Raw genomic sequence first — 24,370 nt, 5'->3', positions numbered from 1 at the left:
AGAAGCTATTAAGTATTGTAGGTACACCCTTTCTCGGACCTGCAACATCTAACTAGATGTAAGCAAACTGTTATCTACGCTATTATTAATCTATGGTGTTTTTCATTCCTTTCCATTATTTTGTAACTGTGTGAAATGTTTAAGCACATTTCCCAACAAGCGACATAGAGCCCGATGTGTTATGTAGAGAATAACTATCTGTGACACACGTGTTGATGAAGAAGGTAGAAATGTTTGATATCTCATTCATGATGGCCTAACACAAAATTGCAAAAAAAGCTGCAAAAATACACAATTACAGATTTCATCATAATTTGAACATATCGCATTTAGGTCATCCCTAACAACATGTCCACAAAACATCAAAGCTATAAGACGAGTATTTTTTTAAAAAAATGACCTAGCTGTCAGACAAGCGGTTTATAAATTTTTGACCAAAAATGATAAAAAATTGCCTTAAAAAGACTTTGCACATTTCTGCACAGCTTGAACAAATCTAAATAAAGTCATCCCTAGGGCCTGCGTGCCAAATAATTGAGCTGTCGGACCAGCCGTTAAGGAGAAGAACATTTTTGCCCTAAAATAGCAAAATTAGCCTCAAAATTACAAATTTGCAAATTTTATCACAATTTGAACAAATCTGATTAAGGTCATCCCCTTGGATGATTAAAGGATATCGGGCTGGCCGTTTTGAAGAAGAAGTTTGGAGTGTAAAAATTTAAAAAGCTAACGGACGCCGGACGACGAATGCCTGGAACGCCGGACAACAGTCGATGAACGAGGGACGCCACCACACATCAAACTATTAGCTCCGTGTCGCTGATAGCGGAGCTAAAATATGAGTAGACCCCTTCTTCCTCTTCATATTTTTAGCATCCTAGCTTTACGGGGGGTTTTTGAGTGACTTCCTCTCATTCCTTCAACCCCTAGGCCGTAAATAATGACGGCTCCCTAAAGAGCATAGTGGGTCTGAGACAAAGTACAGAGAAAAGTTGACAAACTGTGAGCCGTTGTTTGAGACCCGGTTTGAGATTACCGATTAGACATTTCATAATGTGATCTCTGATATACTGGTGGCCAAACAATTATGCCTAGACGTAATTACATAATGCGTAGAGTGCGGAGTGCATGTTTACATATGTCGCACGATAACTATACTTTATCTTCATGATTATTGAAAACAATTGTTCTAGCTTCACCTAAAAATCAGAACTCCTGTACTGTCCTTTCACTAAGGAGGGACCGTGCAAAAGACAACGGGCCCACAGGCAGAGGAGCGACTATCTGGAATATAACGCAACCAATAAACTGACTCAAAAGATTTCACTTGGCTTAGAAAATCGTCTTTTGATCGGCTAATGTGAAATTTACATATTTGCCTTGGATGAGAGTCTCTTCTCTTCCAGATAGCTGACCTTTCGTGCAAAGCAAAGCTTTGTACCTCAGCTTTACATATTGACTCCGATCCACTTTGTTAAATTCTTCAGACAGCAACGCTGACAAAAAAGTGTTTTTCATAGTTCATCAGAGTGTTCAAAGCCCCATCTGAGTGCCTTCAGCTTATCAGTTGCGTCATTCCACACATAAAAAGCGATAAATGTTTGTTTACAGCTTATTTCAACAGACTCTCTCACAGCCGTTTGTTCGCTACGCACTGGGCACTTTTCTAATATTTTTAAAGATGCTTAGTAAATATTTTATCAAATCTACAATATGTTAAGTAAACAAGATAAAAATACTAGGCATATATATATAAAAATAGCCATTACAAAGTTTGAAAGAAGATGCAAAAAATACATCTATAAAGTAATATCATTTTAATGAGTTTGAAGACGCGTCCTTTACCTTCCAAGGATCTACCAAGGCTTGGAAGCGCAGCTCTGTATGGTGATGCGCCCTCAACGGTCTTTCGACAAGCGCTGGCGAAGCTCACTGAGCCAGCGGGGCTAAGGGAGCAATCACTTATTAAGGCCGGTGTTGGGTCGGCAAAATCGGGGGGGGGGGGTCACCTTAAATTTGAAACTGCAAAGTGGGGTCCTGTATTTTTCAAATATCACAGAGGTGGGGGTTCACTCGATTTTCATAAGTATCATCCTGTAAAAAAGCAGTTTCTTTGTACAAAAACATTCTGAATAACTGAAAATATATTGTATTATCTGTCACATGAAGATCTTGCCTTGCTAACTCCTTACTTGCCTTGGCAACTCAATACAGGCTTGTCTTCCTGTAAATTGAGCTCGCTGAGGGCAAATAAACTATTCTTATCAGCCTTTGGCTGTGGCAAGGCAATGATTATGTGCAAGCTATATGCTAAAACTGATGGGACCTGGCTTATATTGCAAGGTTCCCCTTGTGGTGCGTAGCACAACTGTTGATATCTGACCAGTTTTCAGGAGAGAGGCCTAAAAACCTTATCTGGATAAATAAACACAAAAGGCTGGAATATAAATAAAAAGTTGTAATGACTTTCTTTGTTTTTATGTCAATAAGCAATGAGGAAGAAATACATGAATAGTTTTGTATATTTATATTATAACTCTTAAAATAATATAAAATTAGGAATGTAATATATGTAATATATATAATATATATGTGTCTATACTATATAGCTAGTGAAGTATCCTTCAGGTAGATTTATTGAGCAGTAACAGTGACATATCAGACTCAGAGTTTTTTTGCCGAGGAAGAGGATGGTGGTGTTGTAATCCATAAAATTGGCAGCAGCACAAGTGATGAAAGACTTTTTTAACCTTCCGAGACACAGTATACTGTGTATACGAGATCTGAAAGAAGAGCAGGATCTTGGAGAAAATCTCTTTTCCACTGATGCTATATTGTATCTATGCACCGGTAATGGCAAGTGTTACCATTTAAAATTGGACCAATACTTACTCAAGCAATACGGAGGGGGGGGGGGGTCATGAAATTTCTGTCATCGTAAAGGGAGGTCATAAATTTTTGGGGGCAATGGGAGGAGGTTAACTTATTTTAAGTGATACACAAGAAGAATTTGCGGGTCCATCCCTGAACACTCCCGAAAGCGTAGCGGAACTTCGTCGGCTAGCTGAGCTCACCTCGGCTCAACTGCTGAGGGCGCTTGTAAGGTCAGAAGCGTAGGTGGCGAGTGAGGGGCCGTGACAGAGTCAGGATATGGATGCGAGTTGACGCCGGTATATTCATATCTAGTTTTGCATTGGTTTGAGTGTCGTTGCTGGGCGTCCCCATTGGCTTTCCGTTAAGGTAGTATGCGCTTCAAAAGTGAAAGACTTTTGCTCAAACTTTCCTAAATAAAACTTTCAACATCTATTCTCTAACCAAATCAACCATAGAAAATCGGGGTCACCGTGCTAAGTTTGGATTTAAAGAAACAAGTTATCTAACATTTTGCGATATTTGAAATTCAAAATGGCCGCCATCTCTGTGTTAACTCTATGGGTGAAAATGAAATTTTGGATTTTCGAAAAACTAGATGGTAATTTTTTTAATAAGAGTTTATAAAATGAGCCCTTTACAAGTGCTAGATCAGAAAAGAATCGTAGAAATTTGAGAGTCCAAATATCTGTCCCCGAGGCGCTTTCTATCTTAAAGATCACAAATGGAATAAAAGCTGCAACAAAAAGGGGAATGTTTACTCTTCTTCAACCTCGAGTGAAAAATTGAGGGTAAAGTGCGTTGTTTGCATTCAAGCACCATGATATTATTCTTAACAAGAGTATTCGAAATGCATAATAATCTCTCGAACAGTATTCTAAAAGCATTGTCAGAAGCGATCCGAACATTATTGATATACTTTTTCGTATAAACGCTCAATAAATACGAGCAATTTTTGGTCGAACGATAAGCCTGAATAAGATAATTTAAACAGAATATAAACACTTCAAAAAATTGCGGATCATAAGATATAAAGGTCGTCTACTTCAGAATTCACATTTCTTTTTTTATCCTTTTTTTTCTCTCTCTTTAGATGATGACGAACTGTTCGATGAAGGCTCAGGATTCCCGGAATACAATAGGATCCTTTGTAAGTGCAACCCCCGTTGCAGTGGCCGATATATGTGCGCCACTCGCGGGTCATGTTACAGCTATGGCGCTGGGGGCGGTAGAACCATAATGGGCTGTCTGAGTGAACGATCAACGGCCATGCTATGCAACCATCTTTCCATGAGTGTAAGTAGTCGTCTTCATTTTTGCTAAATCATTCTCTCAACCAAGTTTCTTTCTTTGAGTGATGTTAATCAATATTCAGTTGTTATAGTTTGTTTTGAGCTGTTTTATCTACATTATGTGTTATATTTATCTTTTTTCGCTAAATCAGGAGAGAGAGAGAGAGAGAGAGAGAGAGAGAGAGAGAGAGAGAGAGAGAGAGAGAGAGGTGGGGTTGGAACAGAGATAGCGAGCGAATTCAACTAGTGAATTGACATTAATCAATGGAATTCTCTCTTTATTACTGTCTTCAGAGCGTAAAATGTTGCAGCCATGACTTCTGTAACCTCTACCTTTGAACATCGAAGTTGCACCCCCAAGATTGTTTAATGGACAGGTCAACGGAGATGTCTCTTTCTACTCAGAAGCTAAAAAGTCCCTCGTTGTCTGCTTTTAACATTGCTTTCGTCTTTCGGACACCGTGATTGGCTTAAATATGCAGAAAAGAACTCCCTAGCTGACTGTGAATGAAATCCATGCCATTTTCTTTATAAATCGTTCCATCACATCCAAGGGGAAGAGGCTTTGGTATCTCGGCGACACGCACGAACTTTCCCCAAGGTCCAGTTTCGAAATGATATGATTACTTTTCACAGTTTTACTTCTCAAGCACCATGCACTCGGAGAGACAGGCCTTCGATATCAAGATCTGCATTGATATCGAACAAACGAAACATGATAAGTCGTTTGATAGTTTGAAGGTTATCTGATTGCACAAGACTGAGATTGAACGAAGTGAACACCAACAATCTTGTAAATGTGTAAAATTTCTTTAATTTTCCCTTTCGAATCACTTGATCGAAAGACTTGTTTTGGATAGAAAGACCTCAGGACGCATTTCTAGAGCTTTATTGGTAAAAAGAATGTTGTTTGAGACAAACACGACATATGAATGATTCCCTGTGTGTGTTCATGTTCAAGTATATACGTCAAGTATATACGTCATACGACTCGCACATTTTAGGTAACATTATCTGTTTAATGATTCTTTAAAAACAAGCCTTCCATAAAGATGAATGCTTTAAAACTTTGGCTTGCATTGTCATAGTTCATAAACGAACAAGTATTTTATGTAAAATATCAGCTTTTAAGTTTCATTAAAATATCATGAAAACAAGTTGTCTATCTTGCTCATCTGATTTTTTGTTATTAACGTGTTCGTTTGTTTGTTGTTTGAACACTCGACTTTCACGTCCGTGCAAAATTCACATCACCCAGTACAGAGGTTTCATGAGCGCGGATAAGCTTGACATAATGATTTCCAGGTATGTCTGTTTAATTTGAAAAAAATGGTTGTTTGCACAGAGCACTTAAAACAATTGTCTTTCCACTATTTTATCAATAATTTGCTCTACCGTCTAAATTGAGATTGAAATCACCATTGTTAGAGGCAATTTCCGTCAGTCATCGATCAAAATCGTAATTTCGAATTCCATGCACCATCTAGCGCTATCCGCAAAGTCCACAGTGTCAGCGAGCCCGTGTATAGCGTGGTATAGTGTACTTGAACAGAACAGTGCAGGGCAGATAACCGGTTTCTTGACACCTGTCCAATGGGAGTCCGTAAGGAACAGCACGTGACGTGTATGCTAATACTTATCTTGGCAGACGCAGCTTTCTCACTACCGCCGCTAATCATACCATTCTTTCCCGAATACATATTTCCACATGTGTTAGAAAACGAAGGTAAGGTCGTCAGCATTTTAGCATTTAATTGGCCGCGCTAAGGATACACGCAAACATTTCGGATGGATGTTGTGCTTTCATTGGAAAGGCAGAATCATTGCCGTTTGATACATGACTATTCGACGGAAATGTCATTCAGTAGCTTCACTGGAATGCTCTTGGTTTTGACACTTTTGGACCATTCTTGACGGGTGTAGCATGCTAGCAGGGTACGCTCACCCATTCCGACACACCATCACTTAGTTACCTATATTCGTGGTTCAAGATGGTCCGTCCTGAAATTGTATTAAAATATTTGTGTTTATGCGACCTGGAAATTTTATTACTTTGTGTCATTTGAATTATTGGTTTTGTTTTGGCGTCACATATCGATAATTATCACCGAAGAGTTCATTTTTGGATGGCGTTGCAAACTCATTTTGTCTAAAACGATAGAAAAAGTTGTGCTATTTTAAGTCGAATCAATAGACGAGGTTTACACCATAAGGGAATGATTACTGCAAAAAAATAACGAGATGATCATACAATAACGTTGCTTCTCCATTTAATATTGAATATCATAGTTTCTTCTGACCAAGAATCAAGTTTTGTCCAGCCCGCCATTGAACCAACGCTGGTCGTCTGCAATTGCAATCCACCCTGTGGGAGGAATGGTGACGAGCATTCGTGCTTAACTTTTGGTTCGTGCTATATTAGTAACGATGGCGACGAACTGCTGCAGGGTTGCAACGACATATCCACGACCATTGGGAAGTGTGTTGAGGAAGACACTTTGGTAAGGGATATTTTTGTTCACTGCTCGTTCGCCCTCGAATTCCGCGGGAGGAGTTGCTCTGTCGGTTGAAGGGACGTTGAGAACAAGTTATGCATTTCGATAGAGCGTTCAAATTTTAGGAACTTTCGTATCGTATTTCGAAATTCTATATTCCATTTGTGGTAACGTTGTACTTAGGACTTCAGTGAATTTCTTTACATATCTCCACTGTAAAACTCACCTGAATAAAACACTTTAGTATTCGTAAATTCAATGACCTTTGCTCTCTTTCTCGTCAAGGAGTACGGATGCTGCAACAGAAACATGTGCAATGATATCGACGCTTTGGGAACAGCACTTACGCACGGTTCGGGTTCAAAGCAAGGTGGATCCTAAGCATCAGATGTAAATTCGGTTTCGGATGACGAAAATATCGGACGTGAGAAGAGCACATACCGTGTACTTTTATTTTCATATTGCATCCCCGTCCGCTACTTTTAAGATCACATGGTATTGAATCTATTTCCTTTTTCATTTCATGAATTCCCTGCCAGCTACTTTTACGATGGTTGTGCAATTAAAATAATATATCATCCAATTAATTCGACGCTTCATTGTTGTGTGCAAATACAGTGTTTTGTGTTGAACCGTTGACAATACGAGAACCACGCATACTGCGTGACATGAGAAGCTGCCAACACTGCAAGGCGTCATTATCATATCATCCGGACGGTAATATCACTCAAGAAAAAAATAACTCTACGAAAGTTGACGTGAAAACAACACCACACATTCACATAATTAAAGCATCATTTGCAAGCGTGATTTGTGTGGATCTGGTTGGGTTGTGATCGACTGATATTACCGCTAGACGGTAGTTACACCTAACAGAATTGGCAATTCCTCGATTTACACAGTATGTCTATTTCCCGGTTAATACCAGCAGTTCAACGCAAACCACTGCAAGTTATGCCCAACACTTTCCCATCCTATACGCAATTGAAATCGGTCGTTTGAATCGCCTACCTGTCAGTATAATCATTTGGGGCCCAGTTGACACCCGAGGGCTGAGACCTATTTAGGAAGATGTCATCGGAAGTGACAAAGTATATAAGGTATATTTGCTGCTCTGCTAACAACCCGAGAAAATGATGTTCAGGTTTCACAATCAAATAATTTTTTTTTTCAATTCTTAGATTAATAACATTTTTGCATATTTTTAATTCTTAGACTAATAACATCCTTTTGAAGACGAAATAATGGATTCCTTTGATGAACCTTGCTTTACAAACATAAGTGTCTCTATTTTCCCGTTTATTCCCAATTTCTTCCGTTTATTCCAAATTTTATTAAACGCGCGAGAAAAAGTCTCAAAATGTCACACGCCAATTCTTTCTCCGGTTATGTATTTTAGTAATTGGTGTATTATAAGAAAAAAAATCCCCAACGATACATCTACTGTTTTCAAACTTAGCATTTTTTTGCTTCGCGACAATATATTCGTTTTTTATTGTTAAGAGATGAGACGATGGCAATGTGAATGATGAGAAATCATCAATTCTTTACAGCAATTGTTTATATAGATAGGTACGAAATTTACATAGAATACCTGATGATCGGCTCAACAAAGGATTGCTTCCCGTGCTTCCCGAAATATTATCTTCTATTTAGTTGTCAACGTAGACCAAATAGTCAAAGTCACCTTTGGCTTCCAGAGTTATTCACATGAACTTGAGAATGACAGACCATATCGTGAGCTCGCGTGATTGATTTAAAAGAAATGAAGGCAACTCAACACATTGGTTCTACCTTCGTTAGTGATCATGCAGTATATTGAGTAGATCAATGTTCTTTCATGATAACTGGAAAGATGACGAAATACTGGTGAATCGATAGTGCTTTGACCCTGGTCATGTGAACTTGGTCACCGGGAAACTGTTTTACGTTTGTGATTCGTCCCAATAGTGTTTCAGGGGGGTCCCTTCATTAGTCACTTGAATGCTTTTTGTGTTCCAACATTTTTAGTTTGTGATGGAAGCCGTTGTTCATCAAAAAGACTGAAAAGAGATGCTCGAGTCGTTATCTTGTGGTCTGACTGTTACGTTGTTTGTTGCTCAGACCGTTCGTTTAAACTTTCCTCGTGTTTGATTTTAGCTTGAACAATGATGTGTTTTATGCTTTTATTCCTATTATATGCCATGATAGCTTTTTCCGGAAACACTTTTTGATTGCTCTCTATTATTTTCCAGTTTCTTATTAAACAAGACCAACCAACTTGTTCCAATTTATTGAGTTGTTCTTGCCATCCGTCAAACACCTTCAAAGGCTTCATTCAACTTAGTAAAATCCAAAGATATGACCGCAAAATGCAGTATCAACAACGTGGACCTCATAAAAGGTAATTTCTTCACTCGAAAACTTCAACAACATGATTGCAGAAAAACAGAATTATCTTGTATCAAAACAGAATTTAGCCAAACAAACGTCAGCTATACCTCATCGACAAAGATAAGACTAGTGACGTACGTGTCAACAAGGGTAATCTTCACAACGACCTTTAGTCACGTCCATTCATCAAAACCAGTCTAATCAAACAATGTTCACCGGTGTCTCGCCATGTTTCCCGTTATAGTGAAAACACATTGATTCTAACTATATGCATCAGTAACAAAGATACAACTGGTATGAAGTTGCCTTCATTTCATTTATAGTCATTGCTTTCTTAGATCACTTATCAAGCACGGACAAGATATTCTATGAAAGGACCTTTTGTGATCTGAGTCGTAGGCTAGAATGCACTCCTAAGGCATCCATCGACAACCTCAGAAAACGCTTTTGACGAATACAGGTGGATTCACCACAGTAGGCCAAAATAAAAACCTCTTTTTAGTTTTAGACAGATTAGTTTCAACCAATCACAAAACCATAAACCACGGTATCTATAAGCTAATTTAAATATAAGCATCCAGCCTCGTCTTAAAGAAGGTAATCATTCGTATTCATAATGGCTATACATCTTCCTTTCTCGAAGGGCTTTATTGTGATTTGTTTGTTTTCAGACAAATTTTTCAGAGCATTTCTTTCTCCTGGAGTCATGTTGTTTCTGATGTTAGTTTCGAAAGGAATTTCCGCTATCCCTATCTTAGTTACTTTGAGAGAGTTTTCCAATTTCGGATTATCTGTCGTCAGTGGTGTCCACGTGGACTTATCTTTTGCGTACAATGTTCTCCTGCGTTTGCAGTGAGAGGTCAATGTGCACTTACTGTACAACTCCACTTTACATGTAAGTCTACAACATTTAAATAGTCAAAGTTATAGAACGTTACTCTGTGTTTCCTTTGAATTAAATATTGACCATCATCAAGTGTTCACCAGCTGTAAAATACATGCTTAATTTTCACCTATACTAAACGATTTCATTGTCCACAATTTTAGGAGGGCAGTAGCAGTATTAATCTCCCATCATCAGTGCCCATGTATTATAGGCTTCCCTGACCAACAATATTGGACAATGATAGGTGATCTTATTTTGCGAGGCTACACTTTCCAAAGTAGTGATCATTCTTTGAGAAACTTCTTTTGCCACTTCACTGTCGACAAAGTGTTATCTTTTATGGAGACCCAAAAGTATTTGGCTGTTTGACCACCCCTCGTCCATGCCCCGCAACAGCTACTGGCAGAGATATCACCGAGGGATATCGTGTCTGCAAAACATTTGAGAACAGTTCTGAGGATCAAAGTTTAATTTCAATGTCATCAATTGAGAACATCTTTATGAGTTCTGGAGCACCTAGCATCTTAGATGGTGTACCAGAAACAACAGAAGAGCTCTGCTTGAATGGAGTGACTTCCTTCGGTGTCAATCAAAAGAATGGGCTCCAACAGTGTCTGTTGACTGAAGCAAGAAAAGAAAATGGGTTATTACATGCTTCATTTCCAAACACACACCTATGCGTTGGAGGTGCTCTCTCTCTCTCTCTCTCTCTCTCTCTCTCTCTCTCTCTCTCTCTCTCTCTCTCTCTCTCTCTCTCTCTCTCCACACATTATAAATATATATATATATCTGATATATATATATATATATATATATATATATATATATATATATTATATATATATAACGCAAATTACTTAAAGTAAAAAATAATAAAACCTTTGTATTATTACTTTGTACTTGAAGTAATCTGTGTTTTTATTTATAGCACTGTAATTAACCGCATTGATCACTTTAATTCTCCACGAGGACATTGTATACTTATATATATATATATATATATATATATATATATATATATATATATATATGTATGTGTGTATGTGTGTGTGTGTGTGAGAGAGAGAGAGAGAGAGAGAGAGAGAGAGAGAGAGAGAGAGAGAGAGAGAGAGAGAGAGAGAGAGAGAGAGAGAGAGAGAGAGAGAGAGAGATATGAATGACAAAATCTGTGTTGTTACATTTTTCACGGGCTTCATTGATGGCCCTACATCACTAGTTTGTGCAAGCAAGTTTCATGATTAATGCCCTTCAATACATTTTGGTGAAAAATCTTGCACTCGACAGAATGAACTATTTTAACTCACGATGAAATAACAACCACATCACCAGAAGTAGTTGCATAATCTCTTCCGTTAATAGGGAAAAACACTGGTATTTATGAAAGAAAAATTTCTCAGAATGTATCGTTAAAAATTAATGAAAACCATTTAAGATACTTTTTGATTGGTGTACAACGACAGATATATATATATTATTTCATCTCTGTGATACTTGAAGTAATCAATGACTAAATTAACTAATATGACGACCTCAAGATATTTGTACTAACATTCAACAGCATTGCCTTTCATTAAGAACATACCTTTATGAGACTTATCTTATATTTGAAGGGCTTATACTAACTGGCAGTGATGGTTGTGACTTTTTTTGGACTTGCTAATGCGTCAACCTGTTCTTGCAGGTGTACATCAATGTCATGGGTTTGCATCCGAGACACATCTGTGAATGGTCCGGCAATGCATTCTTTACATGTATGCCTGAAAGTGTGAAAGTATTACGAGATGGACGATGAAATATTGTCAATGTAACACTTTGTTTGAGAGATAGGATATCCGCATCTACTTTCAAGACTGTTATCAAAGTTGAGATTTTTTAAAAAGAAACACATCAGGGGTCCTGACTCAGTGGTATTAATTTCCCTTTTCTTTTGTGGACTTGGTTTCTTCTTGTTTTCTTGAGGGTTGTTGTTTTCATCACTCTTCCGTATGTCATACATCAATTTTCTCACATGTTTTCGTGGAACTGCTCCTTCAGTACATGCATTGATAAACAGGATGTCTTTCTTACTTTCCCATGCCCTGTTAATAATAACAAATGAAAGAAGTTACATCACACACTCCTACCGCTTCGCTCATACACAAAAATCATGGTAAAATGCATCTAGAGCTTTGTTCCTCCCTCAATTGTATCAGCAAAGCGATGACGTTTGGAAAGAGAGACGAAAATTTACCTAGCTTTTTTAAAAAATAAACTCTCATTCTCTGTACATTTGCTGCCTTGGTCCCGTATGTCTGATATATCTGCCAGGATGCACAGACGCATGCAAGTATGCACACAACCAAATCTATAAGGCCCCGGAAGGCAAAAATTACTATGACTTCCTATTCAATACCGGCTACTTTTTAAAAACAATTTACCGTCTATCTTTATCAAAGTCATCCCAACTGGTGATTTCAGCCACTTCACTGTCAAAACGTAGACCGGGCAGATCACCAGAAGAATATTCTTGCTGTGACAGATCATCAGAAGAATATTCTTGCTGTGACAGATCATCAGAAGAATATTCTTGCTGTGACAGATCACCAGAAGAATATTCTTGCTGTGACAGATCACCAGAAGAATATTCTTGCTGTGACAGATCATCAGAAGAATATTCTATCTGTGACAGATCATCAGAAGAATATTCTTGCTGTGACAGATCACCAGAAGAATATTCTTGCTGTGACAGATCACCAGAAGAATATTCTTGCTGTGACAGATCATCAGAAGAATATTCTTGCTGTGACAGATCACCAGAAGAATATTCTTGCTGTGACAGATCACCAGAAGAATATTCTTGCTGTGACAGATCACCAGAAGAATATTCTTGCTGTGACAGATCACCAGAAGAATATTCTTACTGTGACAGATCACCAGAAGAATATTCTATCTGTGACAGATCATCTGAAGAATATTCTAAGCAGCAGTCTCCTTGCTGAATGTAAAGAGAGAAAAAAAGATGATGTTATTACGGCTTCAAACCTTGTTTGACAGAGATAATAACATATAGCTTACATTAAAAACAGCTAAATATGGTGCGGGAATAGTACGTAATGATACAGTTCATCAAGTGCTTACTGTACTGACATGAAATGAAATACACCAGGTTTATGGAAATTCTAATGATCGAAACTTCTTGATAAATATTTACTTTATAATGACACACTGTCACATTACTTATACCTGAAAATGATTTTCAAAGAAGTGAACGTTAACTTCTTCTTCTGTGTCAAATCTGTGACCACATGTTAGGCAGTTATATGTCTGCAAATTCAAATTGAGTACGATAATGAAAACGAAATGGCACAAGCAACAAACCCTATAGCATGAAAGATTCTTCAAAGTATGACTTTTGACAAGGGAACGATAAATAATAAAACGTTATTATTAGCATCAACCTGACACTTTGTGATGTTGCATAAAGCTATAATTCCATATAATGTCGTTGACCTTTACATGGCAATCAAAATAGTGAACAGATGCTTCCCCTTCTTGTCTGTACTTTCTTTTGCAGTTGGATTCTGGGCACGTGAACCACTGAAAATTTCGAAGTTGGTACAATTATAACCTAAACATCGTCATACTTTTACTCAGTTCACATGGAAACATTCCATAAATTGTTTCTAGATCCAAGTAGCTGTTGTTGGACTTTAGTCAAGCATCATTTCCAGGGTACATTCATTACATGTTTAGAGTTCAATTACATACTTATGATGTAACTTTTGATAATTAGTTTTCTAATTTCTCATGCTTGATTAGACAAGTGTATCAATTTTTATCAGGAAATACTGGAAAATTGCTCATTTAGTAATGATAGTCAATATACTTAGCATGCAATTATAATCAAATTATGGGATTTTTTTTAATTGTACCACTTTATAATGTTTTTTATTCTTTTCTTCTATTTGTGTATCATTTCATAACTGCACTAAATGCTTCAGTACATTTCCCAAAAGTTGAGTAGTCTCTCCCATTCTTCCTCTCCACATTTGAGCAACTCCCTTATGCTTTCAATATTTTTAGTGGCCTCCCCCCCCCTAAGATTCCTCTGACCCCAAGGCAGTAGATAATGACGTCTCCTGTAGAGCCGACGTGTCTCGCCATGCAAACATAAAATACACTTGCAAAATACACAAAATGCACAAAACGTAAACAAGTAAGATATGAACGATGTGTGGAGTAGCTTTCCCTTAAATTGATGATATACATGTATGTATGTTTACAGTATTGGGCAGTTTTTGGAGATAGAATAGATTTCAAGCCTTTGCTTAATGCTTTGATTTCAACATATGATTTAAAAGGATTTGATGAATCTGAGATTCTGTCTTAGTCATTGTTTTTGTCAATGTTTAACCTTCCATTTGATTTACGTGCTTCGTGTCGTTTTTTAAGTTTTCGGCTTTTTCTTTCTTTATTTGTTTGAGAAGCCTTTTCTTCGTTTGTTGAATTTTCTGTTCGTTTTTTATGTCTTGGTGTATGTGTTTACGGACATATGGCTTTGTGCAACGGTTGGTCTGGTCTCTTTTCTGGGGATGTGCTTGTCACTTGTGGCGGCCCTTAAAAAGGTCGTTAGGTGTGGGTTTTATGAACTAAGAGAAGACTATTTATTCTTGCCTATGGAAGTTAGCTTTGCTTTTTTTTGCAGCTTCAGTGAATTTCGAAAAGCTCTTTTACCATTCATTTTTCGTCTGGTTTAATTTGCTGTTTGGTCGATAACATCGTTTGTGGCCCGTATCAGGGCGTTGATTTCGTTATCGTGTTTTTCTTTGTGAATTGGCAAGTATTTCGAGAGCTATTTGGCGAACCTTTTTGCTGTGCGTCTTTCTTGTTTATGCCAACCATCAAAGAAACGATTGTAAGTTTTGAGTCCAGGCAAATTTGGTCTAATGTGGATCTGCAGTCCCTTCGGTATTTTCTCCAACTCCGTGTAGAGTTTTAGGACCCCCCCCCCCTTCTTGTCGGTCGATGTTATACAATGCCGTATAGACTGTCATTAGTCTGATGATTGGTAACGGTGCCGAATGTAGTCGAATCTTCGAAGGGTGATTTACTTGCATTAGTAGAGTGATTTCTTTTGGAATCCCTTCTAGGAGAACACCATTTTCATTATCTTTGCCTTCAGTCTCGATTTTTGGGAGACGTCATGGTGGTGGAAAATCGTCGTCACTAGTGTTGCCATTAACGGACATGGCATCATCTGTGATCTCGTCTGTTTGGTAGCTCATCTTCGGTATGTTCCAATTGAAATGAAACCCAAGTCTTTAAGACGACACTGGGACGAGGCCGGATGCTTATATTTCGATTAGCTTTCGTATAGATACTGTTGTTAACGATTTGCTATTGTTTGAAACTAATCTGTGTCAAGAATAGTTAAATATGTTAAATGCATTAAGGTACTGATTAAGTTACAAGTTCACTGTTTTGCAACTATGTATTGTTGTTATTTTACAATAAAAAAGTCAGGGGTTTTTTTCTATTCTTGTAAGTCCAACTGTTTTTTTCAAAAGCGTTTTGTGAGGTAGTGAATGAATACCTGGAAGGGTAATCTTGTGCATGCTAGCCTTCGACTCAGATCACACACGGTCTTTTCAAAAAATGGGAGTGTCCGTGCTTAATAGGTGATCTTGTTAGTGATACAGTATAGTGTGTAGATCAGTGCGATATGAAGATAACGAGAACTACAGTAAACTGTGGATGCTGCATGCACTAATCAGCCTTACTGCAGAAACAGCGGACATCACATTCCATGAAACGGAGAAATTATATTCAATCTCCAATCCGATCAAATATTCCTATGGAATACACGTTTCAGAGACAACATTTCAAGATTTATACAGGAACAGAACGTGAACTTCTAACATTTGTCGAGGAGTGCAGCATCCTGCACTATAAGTTCAAATTCACATTTCAACATTTTATCGGCAAATCCCACACCTTTACTTGATGGTCTTCCAAAGGTCAGAGATATAATCGAGAGAGAAGGCTTAATGTTAAAACCCACACAAAACCAACTGACACGTCCCAATATTCTATATTAAGAAGTTGCTGCCACCCAAACGCACCTTCAAAGGCTTCAGTGAAGGTAAATAAATTCCTCAGATATGTTCGCACATGCAACAACAATATGGTCTAAAGGTCAATATCTCCAAGCGAAAACTTCAACAACGAGCTCGAGATTACAGAAAAAAACAGAAATATTTCGTATAAAAAAGAAGTTAACCCTACAAAACGTCAGCTATACCTCATTGACAAAGATAAGAGTAATGACGTAACAACAAAACTTATCTGAATATCTATACTTATCTATATCAAGTATAGAACCTATATGTGAAGTTTCATTCATTTCTTTTTTGAGGGTAATTTCTACAAGCCTGGGTATACTAGACTTTCTACCCCTAATGTTCGTCTGTCTTGGCTCTCCACGAATTCCATGTAGCTTTTCTTATAGTGGCTTATCAAGTTATAACATGTCCCAAGTTGGTGTTTGGTTGCACGATTTAAGGAAGAACGCGCCTCGGAAACAGATAGCTCCACTCTCAAACTTTTCAAGTTAGTTTCTTATTTGCCACTTGTGGGTATCACTTTGAAGCCCTTGCAGTAAAAGACTTTCACCGTCTTAGTTTTTTTGAAAACACGGGATGGCGGCCATTTTGAATTTCAAATATCGGTATATGTTGGGTAATTTGTTTCTCTAGTACCAACATTTGTACGGTGACCCCCGTTTTTATTCCTGGTTTTGAAAGAGAATGACAGAGAGATTCCTTAAGGAAAGTTTGAGCCAAATTTTAAGTCTTTTACTTTCGAGGCGCAACAACAAGTACAATTCCCGATTTGTAGAAGTACCCAGGACGAAATTCATAATAAATCTTACAATCAAATGATTGTATTTTTGGAATTGGAATTTGGCACAAATGATTTCACCCTAGATCAAAGCCATACTCTGTAGAGCTAAACATCATGGGCATAGAATTGGGACAGTCTTTCAACACAATGACGATTCCGTTTGTATAAGCGATGCATCTCTGTATTTCTTTCTGCACAAGACCAGAATAAATGCCTGCATAAAAATACACCAGATCGTGTAACGACATTCAAGCAATTTAGGATTCGGCCGCAAAATTGGAAAGCAATTACATCGCTAATTACATAATTAGTACACAAGTGAAACCAATTACCAACTTCCCATCGACACGGACATTTTAAACGAGTAACATTTGTGATGGTATTAAAGTGACATTATGTTTGCCTTTGCTTGATACCGTGACCGAGGATAAAACATATCAGTTCATATCAAGTCGGTCTTGTGTTTTTAAATTCGCATCAAGTAAAGTAAGTGATTGGCCCATGTGCTCAGTGTTGGCATAGACAGTAGAAGCGAGAACTCGTTTCTTCTGTCTTTGCTGTTGCCAACTTCAGCTGTGTTCAGTAAGCTGCCCGCCCTCAACGATGAAGATCAAAGACAACAAGTTTCATGTGCATCAAACTTAACTTTCGTTGCTGGTATTGTCCGTCCAACAGGAGAGCATTAACCAATCAAGGCAAATGGGCGACTTCAGCTTACCAAAATACCAAAGCAGGAAATTCTCCCGTAATTAAAATATGATAAGATATGGTCACAAATTGACATGATTTTCTCTCCAAATTAATTAATCCTAACGCATCCCGTAGGAGCAGTACCTTCAAACGATGACAGTGTTGAACTAAAATCATAATTGTGTATGGAGTAAAATGAAACTTGTTTGTCTGTTTTATCCTTTCTTGGCCATCACACATTAAAACACTTTAGGTTGTCCTACTCAGGTAACCCTACGGTTTCATTTTCCCAGAAACTGGCGAGTTGTTTTATGTATCCACCCGTCCGTTAACCTGTCCGTCAATCCCATCTGGTAGACTTTCAATATCGTAACCTCTCACCTTTTTTCTTACCAATTAATAGACTCTAACACTGCCTCCCTGTCGTTCGAAGGGAAAGGGCAGTCGTTTAGGTTGAGACTAATAGAGACAATTTCGTGTGTCAAGGATCCGCAGAGGAGTGACCTACAGCTGAGATTTTTAAAATTCTCATTAAGGAAAATCGATCGAAACACAACAAAAATTGAAAACTAAATACACTGATGGGCCTTCGGCGTTAATTTGTTTCATCATTAGTCGGAAGTTAACAAATAATTGCCAGGACACGGGAAATTTTCATTATAACCGATTTCCGCTAAAATATCACATTTCATACCTATTGTCACAATGTTTTCATAGTCGCTTACTTACACGTAATATAAAACAGTGATCGCCAGTTCTATGCCTCTGTACAGCTCCAAAGTAGAAACCAACAACAAAGCACAAACAGAGTTTTGTCAGTATTGGCTTTGAATTTGAAGTACGTTTAGTGGAAAGACCTCTCAGTCGCTGGAGATGATTGAGTTTCGGTGTCTGATAGTTTTGCTTGTTACGTGGAATGGAGTGACTGCGCAATCGTCTTCATATCCAGGTTTGTTAACACGTTTCTCTCTCTCTCTCTCTCTCTCTCTCTCTCTCTCTCTCTCTCTCTCTCTCTCTCTCTCTCTCTCTCTCTCCTCATACGAACAATGCAACCTTTCTGCATTTTATTTGAATAGCATCTGATCGTCAACATCCGCAATGTGTGTATTTATGCCATTCCATATGGGCGGTAGGTTACCAAACGTAATTTAATATATTGTGGCTAAATCTCAACACAGTTAAACTTCTGGTCCCTTATTTCGTCAAGAACAAGAATGTTAATCAGTTTTGAAGCCATTTTATTAGTTGCATCACAAATGTATCTTAGTCAGTGTTTCAAACTGTCTATTGGTTTCCATCTCGCACCACTCTCTGTCTCTCTGTCCGTCTGTCTCTCTGTCACCATATATCTGTAATGAAACAAAACGAATTCCAGGACAGATTTCCGCACTTCTAAATTACTTCTAAATTCTTACCATTCTTTCATTATCTGTAGCTTATATTGCTCCACGGAACTTAGTACAGACATTTTCATGTCTTCTTTGCGTGGAAATCGAATTTTTAAATTCCCCCGGAGCTCTGAGTTAACACATAGAATAGCCGCCATTTTGATTTGAAAATGTAATTAAAAAATTGAAGAAATCCTTTCTCTGATTCAGGAATTTGCCAAAAGACCTTTGATTTCATTTCCTGATTATTAAAAAAAGAGTTTACATTAGCATTAGTTGATTATGAGGAAAAGTGAAAAATGTCCATTGGTGCAAATTCCCTTCAAACATTTGTCTTACAAAAATATGTAAATATACATACTGGACAGAGCCCCCGGACATCGAATCAAGCCATCCCTGGCATTCCTCTGAACATGAATCAAGTTATGAACCCATGGAGGCGGTGAAGGTGGTGTGTAGGTGCAACCCTCCCTGCGGTGAGAAAAGCGACCAGAAGGAGTGCGTGACCTTTGGGTCATGCTACGCCAGCTCTACTGGGGGTCCTCGGACGTTCTTGGGGTGTAACGACGAGTTCACCACGGTGAACCTATGTAACCATCCGCTGTTGATGGTGAGTATACAGTCAGTATTAGTTTAAGGTAGAATGCGCCTTGAAAGTGAAAGATTTATGCTTTTGCTCAAACTTCCCTCTATGAATCGTTCAAAAATTGTCTTACCAAACCAAGAACAACAATCAGAAGTCACCATGCAGAACTGGAGAAACGAATTACCTACTAACGATATTTGCAATTTCGAAATGACCGCCATCTTTGAGATAACTATATGGGGTAAACATGAAAATTTCGATTCTTTGTAAAATTACGAAGGTGAAAATGTCTCAAAAGCTCCAAAATTAGCCCAACAACTGGTAGATCTCAAAAGAATTGTAAAAGTTTGGGTGTCCGAACGTCTGAACCCGAGGCGCATAATACCTTATTAATTCTCCAAGAGCGCTTATCCCTGCAAATTTCAAAATGACACAGCTAGCTTCAACCTTTAACCTCTTTCGGAATTTATGCAAACCTTTCAAAACTTGCTGGAACGACAATCAAAGTAAATGTATTAATCATATGTAAATCAAAGAAACGTGGGATTTAAGTAATCTTATGGAATGATACAGAAGAGTGTCACTTTGAAAATGAATAGAAAAACCAAAACACATTTTTGACCTTAGTTCTTAGTTCTTACAACGTCCTTAACTCCACTTCATTCATATCATATTTTGTCATCAATACATTATTTGATGAACAAAAATATAGCCATCAATGGTTGTATGCCTAGCGAACGAGAGCGCAGTTCTGTCAGATTGTCTTATCAGTCAATGTGTACATTATATAATATCAATAAAAAACAATCAAACAATCAAAGCTTTCTTAGGATTTGTAAGACACTAATTGCGGGTAGATGGTTTCTGTGGTTTAACATATTGCCATTTACTCTTTGATTTTGACTCAAGACAAATTTCCCGTCGGGGACTAGAGACATTTTCTACACCCGGATACTAATACAGAATCGTAGACACTGGCCGATAACATAGTCATCCTATGCTTCTGGATCAGCCTCACGAGTTCCGCCGAATGTCAGTTATTGTAAATTGATCGTGATTTCTGTCAAACTTTAGAGAAGATATAGCTTCAGGCTGTGCTGTCTAGCGTGTTGGTGATAATTCTATGACGAGAACGAACGCTCTTTTGCAGGATTTCTGGTGTTGCAACACGGACATGTGTAACGATATGTTTATCCCGGCATCCAGCTCGGATTCGGATTATGATCCGTATCTGCCTTCGTATCCCCTACCACCAGATGACGAGCAATCGAGCGCGAGCTCCTAGGCCTACTAAAGGGAAAGATATTCAGTGAGTATTTTCACGTCGTTGTGTTTCTGTGTAAGACAACTTATTTCGCCATTTTATCAGGCTATGACATCGATCATCAGGTGATAGAGAAGGGTTTGCAGCTCTGTGAAAGATGACAGTGGTGACGTTGTCATAATCTTACAAATTGGCGCAAATAAATTCAATATTTAACGCTCACGATACATTAGCGTCCTTGGATGCGATAAATCCACAGGGTCAGGCAAGCAAAATCCGTCTAGAAGTTATATAATCAATAAATGTCATGTATTAAACTTTTATTTCATTATACAAGCCTTACCTGTGTCTAGTGTGAGCCTATTACTTTACCCTAGCTATCTGTGTATAGTATTTTCAAAGAAAACAGTCTATATCTGTTAATTGCCCTCCCTAATCCCCTTTATTAATTTGTTCTGCCCTGACCAAATACCTCGTTAGCAGCTCATAAGGTAGTCCGTCCTTATGAGCTGCTAACGAGGTATTTGGTCAGGGCGATAAGCCCCCGCATCGGTGATCGGCAGAACAAATTAATGAAGGAGATTAGGGAGGACAATTCACAGATATAGACTGTTTTCCTTGAAATACTATACACAGATAGCTAGGGTAAAGTAATAGGCACACACTAGACACAGGTAAGGCTTGTATTATGAAATAAAAGTTTAATACAAGACATTTATTGATCATATAACTTCTAATCGGATATTGCTTGCCAGACCCTGTGATAAATCCAGAGCAATCCTCTCGAATTGGACTCTAACATTACTGGCGCCACGAAATACCAGCACGGTATCGACAACATGGTCTAACTCGTTTACATTTTAAAAGTTCAGCCAGCAACCTATCTTTCTTATTCAGGTATTCTGGTTACTAGTTGTATTTCAACCTCTTGTAATATTGAGCTGTAATCATTTTCGTTTATTGGTGGCATGGGTTTGGAACAAAAGAATTGTAGCATGCCACACACTGGCAAGTGATAATTTGTTCGTTTATAGCTTTTCTAATGTCGGTAGAAATCAAAGTATTGTATGTCATCTCAAACTATTCTTTATGGCGTTGGCGTTGTATCCGACATAGCCACGATACTGTATAAATGGACACACTAACTCGCAAAACAGGACGAAGTCAGGCAGAGACACCGACTCACTCACGACAACACCGACTCACGTAGCCACACTCACAGGCAGACTCTCAGACTGATATATCGGTTTCTTGGTCGTGAGGCCTAGCCATGGTCCCGTATTCAATAAACAAGTTCAGGTTCTACATCATCACTCGTCGTCAGTTCCAGTTTCTTTCAGTGATGTGATAACATTATATTGCAGCTGTATTAAGACAAGTTATTGTTCTCGAACAATATACTTCACCGCCATATTTCGGGCTTAACCTAAAATGCAAACGTACATTCACAAATTCAAAAAAGTACACTAAAATATCTGGTGGTCCTTATTTTGTCCTGACCATCCCATCATCTGGCACTTGGTGGCACCTGAATGTATCCGAAAACGGCTTGTGATTTGTGATCGCTTTGAAAATTACATACAGGTTTTAGAGAACAATGAAAAAAGGCACCACATATCGAAAACTCTGGCTACTTCTCCTTTTTGTAAATCGAAGTCTGAAACGAAGAAATGACACATGCACGTATCGTAAAAATGACATGTGGCCTTCCGGTCATAACGGAAGTGACGTCAGATGTTTCTAAAAGTGTAAGATGGCCGATCGAACTATTTGGTACCATTGACGTGCAACAATAGGAGATTAGGGCTTCAGTGCTGCGAACGAGACATCAAGACAACCACTGAGAATACGACGCAAGATAAAGCATGCTCATGACGGAGGCAAACACACCAAACTATCAACAGGTGTTGTAAAAAGTTTGAAATTGAACTTGCAACAAGTTGACGATTAAGATACAATGTAGGTTTTGTCGTTTACTAGTATTCAAACTGACGGTGACGATACTACACAATAAATGTAAACCCTAACCTTTTTATCTCTTCCAGACTACCACAGTATTCCAACAGGTGTCTATCTTCCGGTAGACGACAACATCGGCGCTAACTTGCCCTTTTGGTTGTTTTATTAGGATTCCAATTCATCCTGTACGTAAAATTCTTGAAATAAAACATGGCACGTGACATGCAAAAAACGTCTCAGACATGATTGATTTCTGTATTTATGAAGAACAGTTTCCTTATACGCCTTATGCGTCACTTTTTTGCAAGACGAGGAATGCTAAAAACGGCTGGATAGTGTGATGAAAAATGTTACATAAGTGACAGTGATTGTTTCCTCTGCCCTTTTATAAGTCAATCGCAACGTTAACGTGGAGCCCTTTTTGCATAGGTCATTTTGTCCATGATAGAACTGTTTGACTCCTGAGATAAATCACTATTAAAATCAGCCTGAATCACTCACAACTGTTTATTGCCAGACAAACAAGCCTTTAATCATAGAAGTTTACCTTGATATTTTCAAAGTGGCTGGGGGAACTCGAACAAGCATGACGAGTATTTTTTTACCTTTTTATAGTGTCAAAAGAAAGTCAAGAGCGTTTTAGTTGCACGAGAAAAGGTTCATTTTAGCATGGCATTTTATCGTATAAATAAGCGGATAACCATCTTTTGTAACTCAAGATCGGGGTCAAGTTGAGTGAGGCTCGTGTTACCAGCACGTACAAAACTAAAGATTAAGAATATCTAATGTATTTAAAAAGCTATAATTACCGTGGAATATGGAACTTTGCGACAAACACGATATATTTAAAATACTGAGAGTAATAAATGTTGCCACATCACTAACATATGTCAGCATTAATTACACTTTTTTGGGTCATACCAATCGAGGGCTATCAATAACCTTATACATATTCATTAACCAATAAATTCATAAGCCGATGTAAGACAAGGGTGTGTTTTAGCTACATGTGGCTTTTGTCGGTTGTGAATCTTTAAATGCTAACAGGAGGAGCGAATGTTCCTGGGGCAGACGTCATCAATGCTGTAGAATATTATTATTGGAAAAAGAAATGTTTTTATGCACTGATGATACTTGGAATGATATCTACCAAACAGTGTTGATTGAATCAACACAGCATTCACTACAGTAACATCGATTAAAGTAGCTTTATATATAAAGCTACTTATATATATATAATATATATATATATATATATATATATATATATATATATATATATATATATATATATATATATATATATATATATATATAATAAAATGACATATCCTTGCGCGCACTTACCATAGGTTCGAGCTGATAAAAGCTCTATTACATGTGTGACGCATAGCTCATTTCAAATATCAATATCTATAAACTCGGCCTGACTAGAGAGAGATGATTTTTTTTATTTCCCTGTGCTAAACTAATTACATCAGTGAATTTATTTTTGCCTAATTATTGACATGAACTTGTCTAGTTTAGAGTAGCTAGAAGTGCATGTGTGTACAATAAATATGATACTGGAAGTTCACACAAAAATGTCGGTTCACTGCATTTTTTATTTCTTTTTGTGTACGTAAATAAATGTTTGGAAAACAATTTTACAGATGTCCGTAGATCATTTACCATCCCTAGCCCT

The 24,370-nt window shown here is 37.9% G+C and overlaps 2 protein-coding genes and 1 long non-coding RNA gene across 3 annotated transcripts; 2 read left to right on the top strand and 1 right to left on the bottom strand.

The window, feature by feature from the left end:
* The first annotated feature begins 5,508 nt into the window (after positions 1 to 5,508).
* Positions 5,509 to 7,245, top strand: LOC139151462 (uncharacterized). The gene is made up of 3 exons (XM_070724286.1): positions 5,509 to 5,889; positions 6,453 to 6,664; positions 6,944 to 7,245. The coding sequence occupies exons 1-3, from the start codon at positions 5,757 to 5,759 to the stop codon at positions 7,037 to 7,039; spliced, it is 441 nt and encodes a 146-aa protein (XP_070580387.1). The 5' UTR covers positions 5,509 to 5,756; the 3' UTR covers positions 7,040 to 7,245.
* Positions 7,246 to 10,441: 3,196 nt separating this feature from the next.
* LOC139152272 (uncharacterized protein in mobD 3'region-like) lies at positions 10,442 to 14,060 on the bottom strand. Its single transcript, XM_070725415.1, has 4 exons — positions 14,010 to 14,060; positions 12,335 to 12,786; positions 11,819 to 11,995; positions 10,442 to 10,538 (listed from the first exon to the last, which is right to left on the bottom strand). The coding sequence occupies exons 1-4, from the start codon at positions 14,058 to 14,060 to the stop codon at positions 10,442 to 10,444; spliced, it is 777 nt and encodes a 258-aa protein (XP_070581516.1).
* A 4,156-nt stretch (positions 14,061 to 18,216) lies between these two features.
* LOC139151461 (uncharacterized) lies at positions 18,217 to 22,918 on the top strand. Its single transcript, XR_011556432.1, has 4 exons — positions 18,217 to 18,438; positions 19,246 to 19,487; positions 20,614 to 20,772; positions 22,773 to 22,918. It is a non-coding gene; the product is annotated as an uncharacterized lncRNA (long non-coding RNA).
* The last annotated feature ends 1,452 nt before the right edge of the window (positions 22,919 to 24,370 follow it).

This window comes from Ptychodera flava, chromosome 15 (assembly GCF_041260155.1).
Source record: "Ptychodera flava strain L36383 chromosome 15, AS_Pfla_20210202, whole genome shotgun sequence".
NCBI lineage: Eukaryota > Metazoa > Hemichordata > Enteropneusta > Ptychoderidae > Ptychodera > Ptychodera flava.
This window is presented reverse-complemented; position numbering and strand designations above follow the sequence as displayed.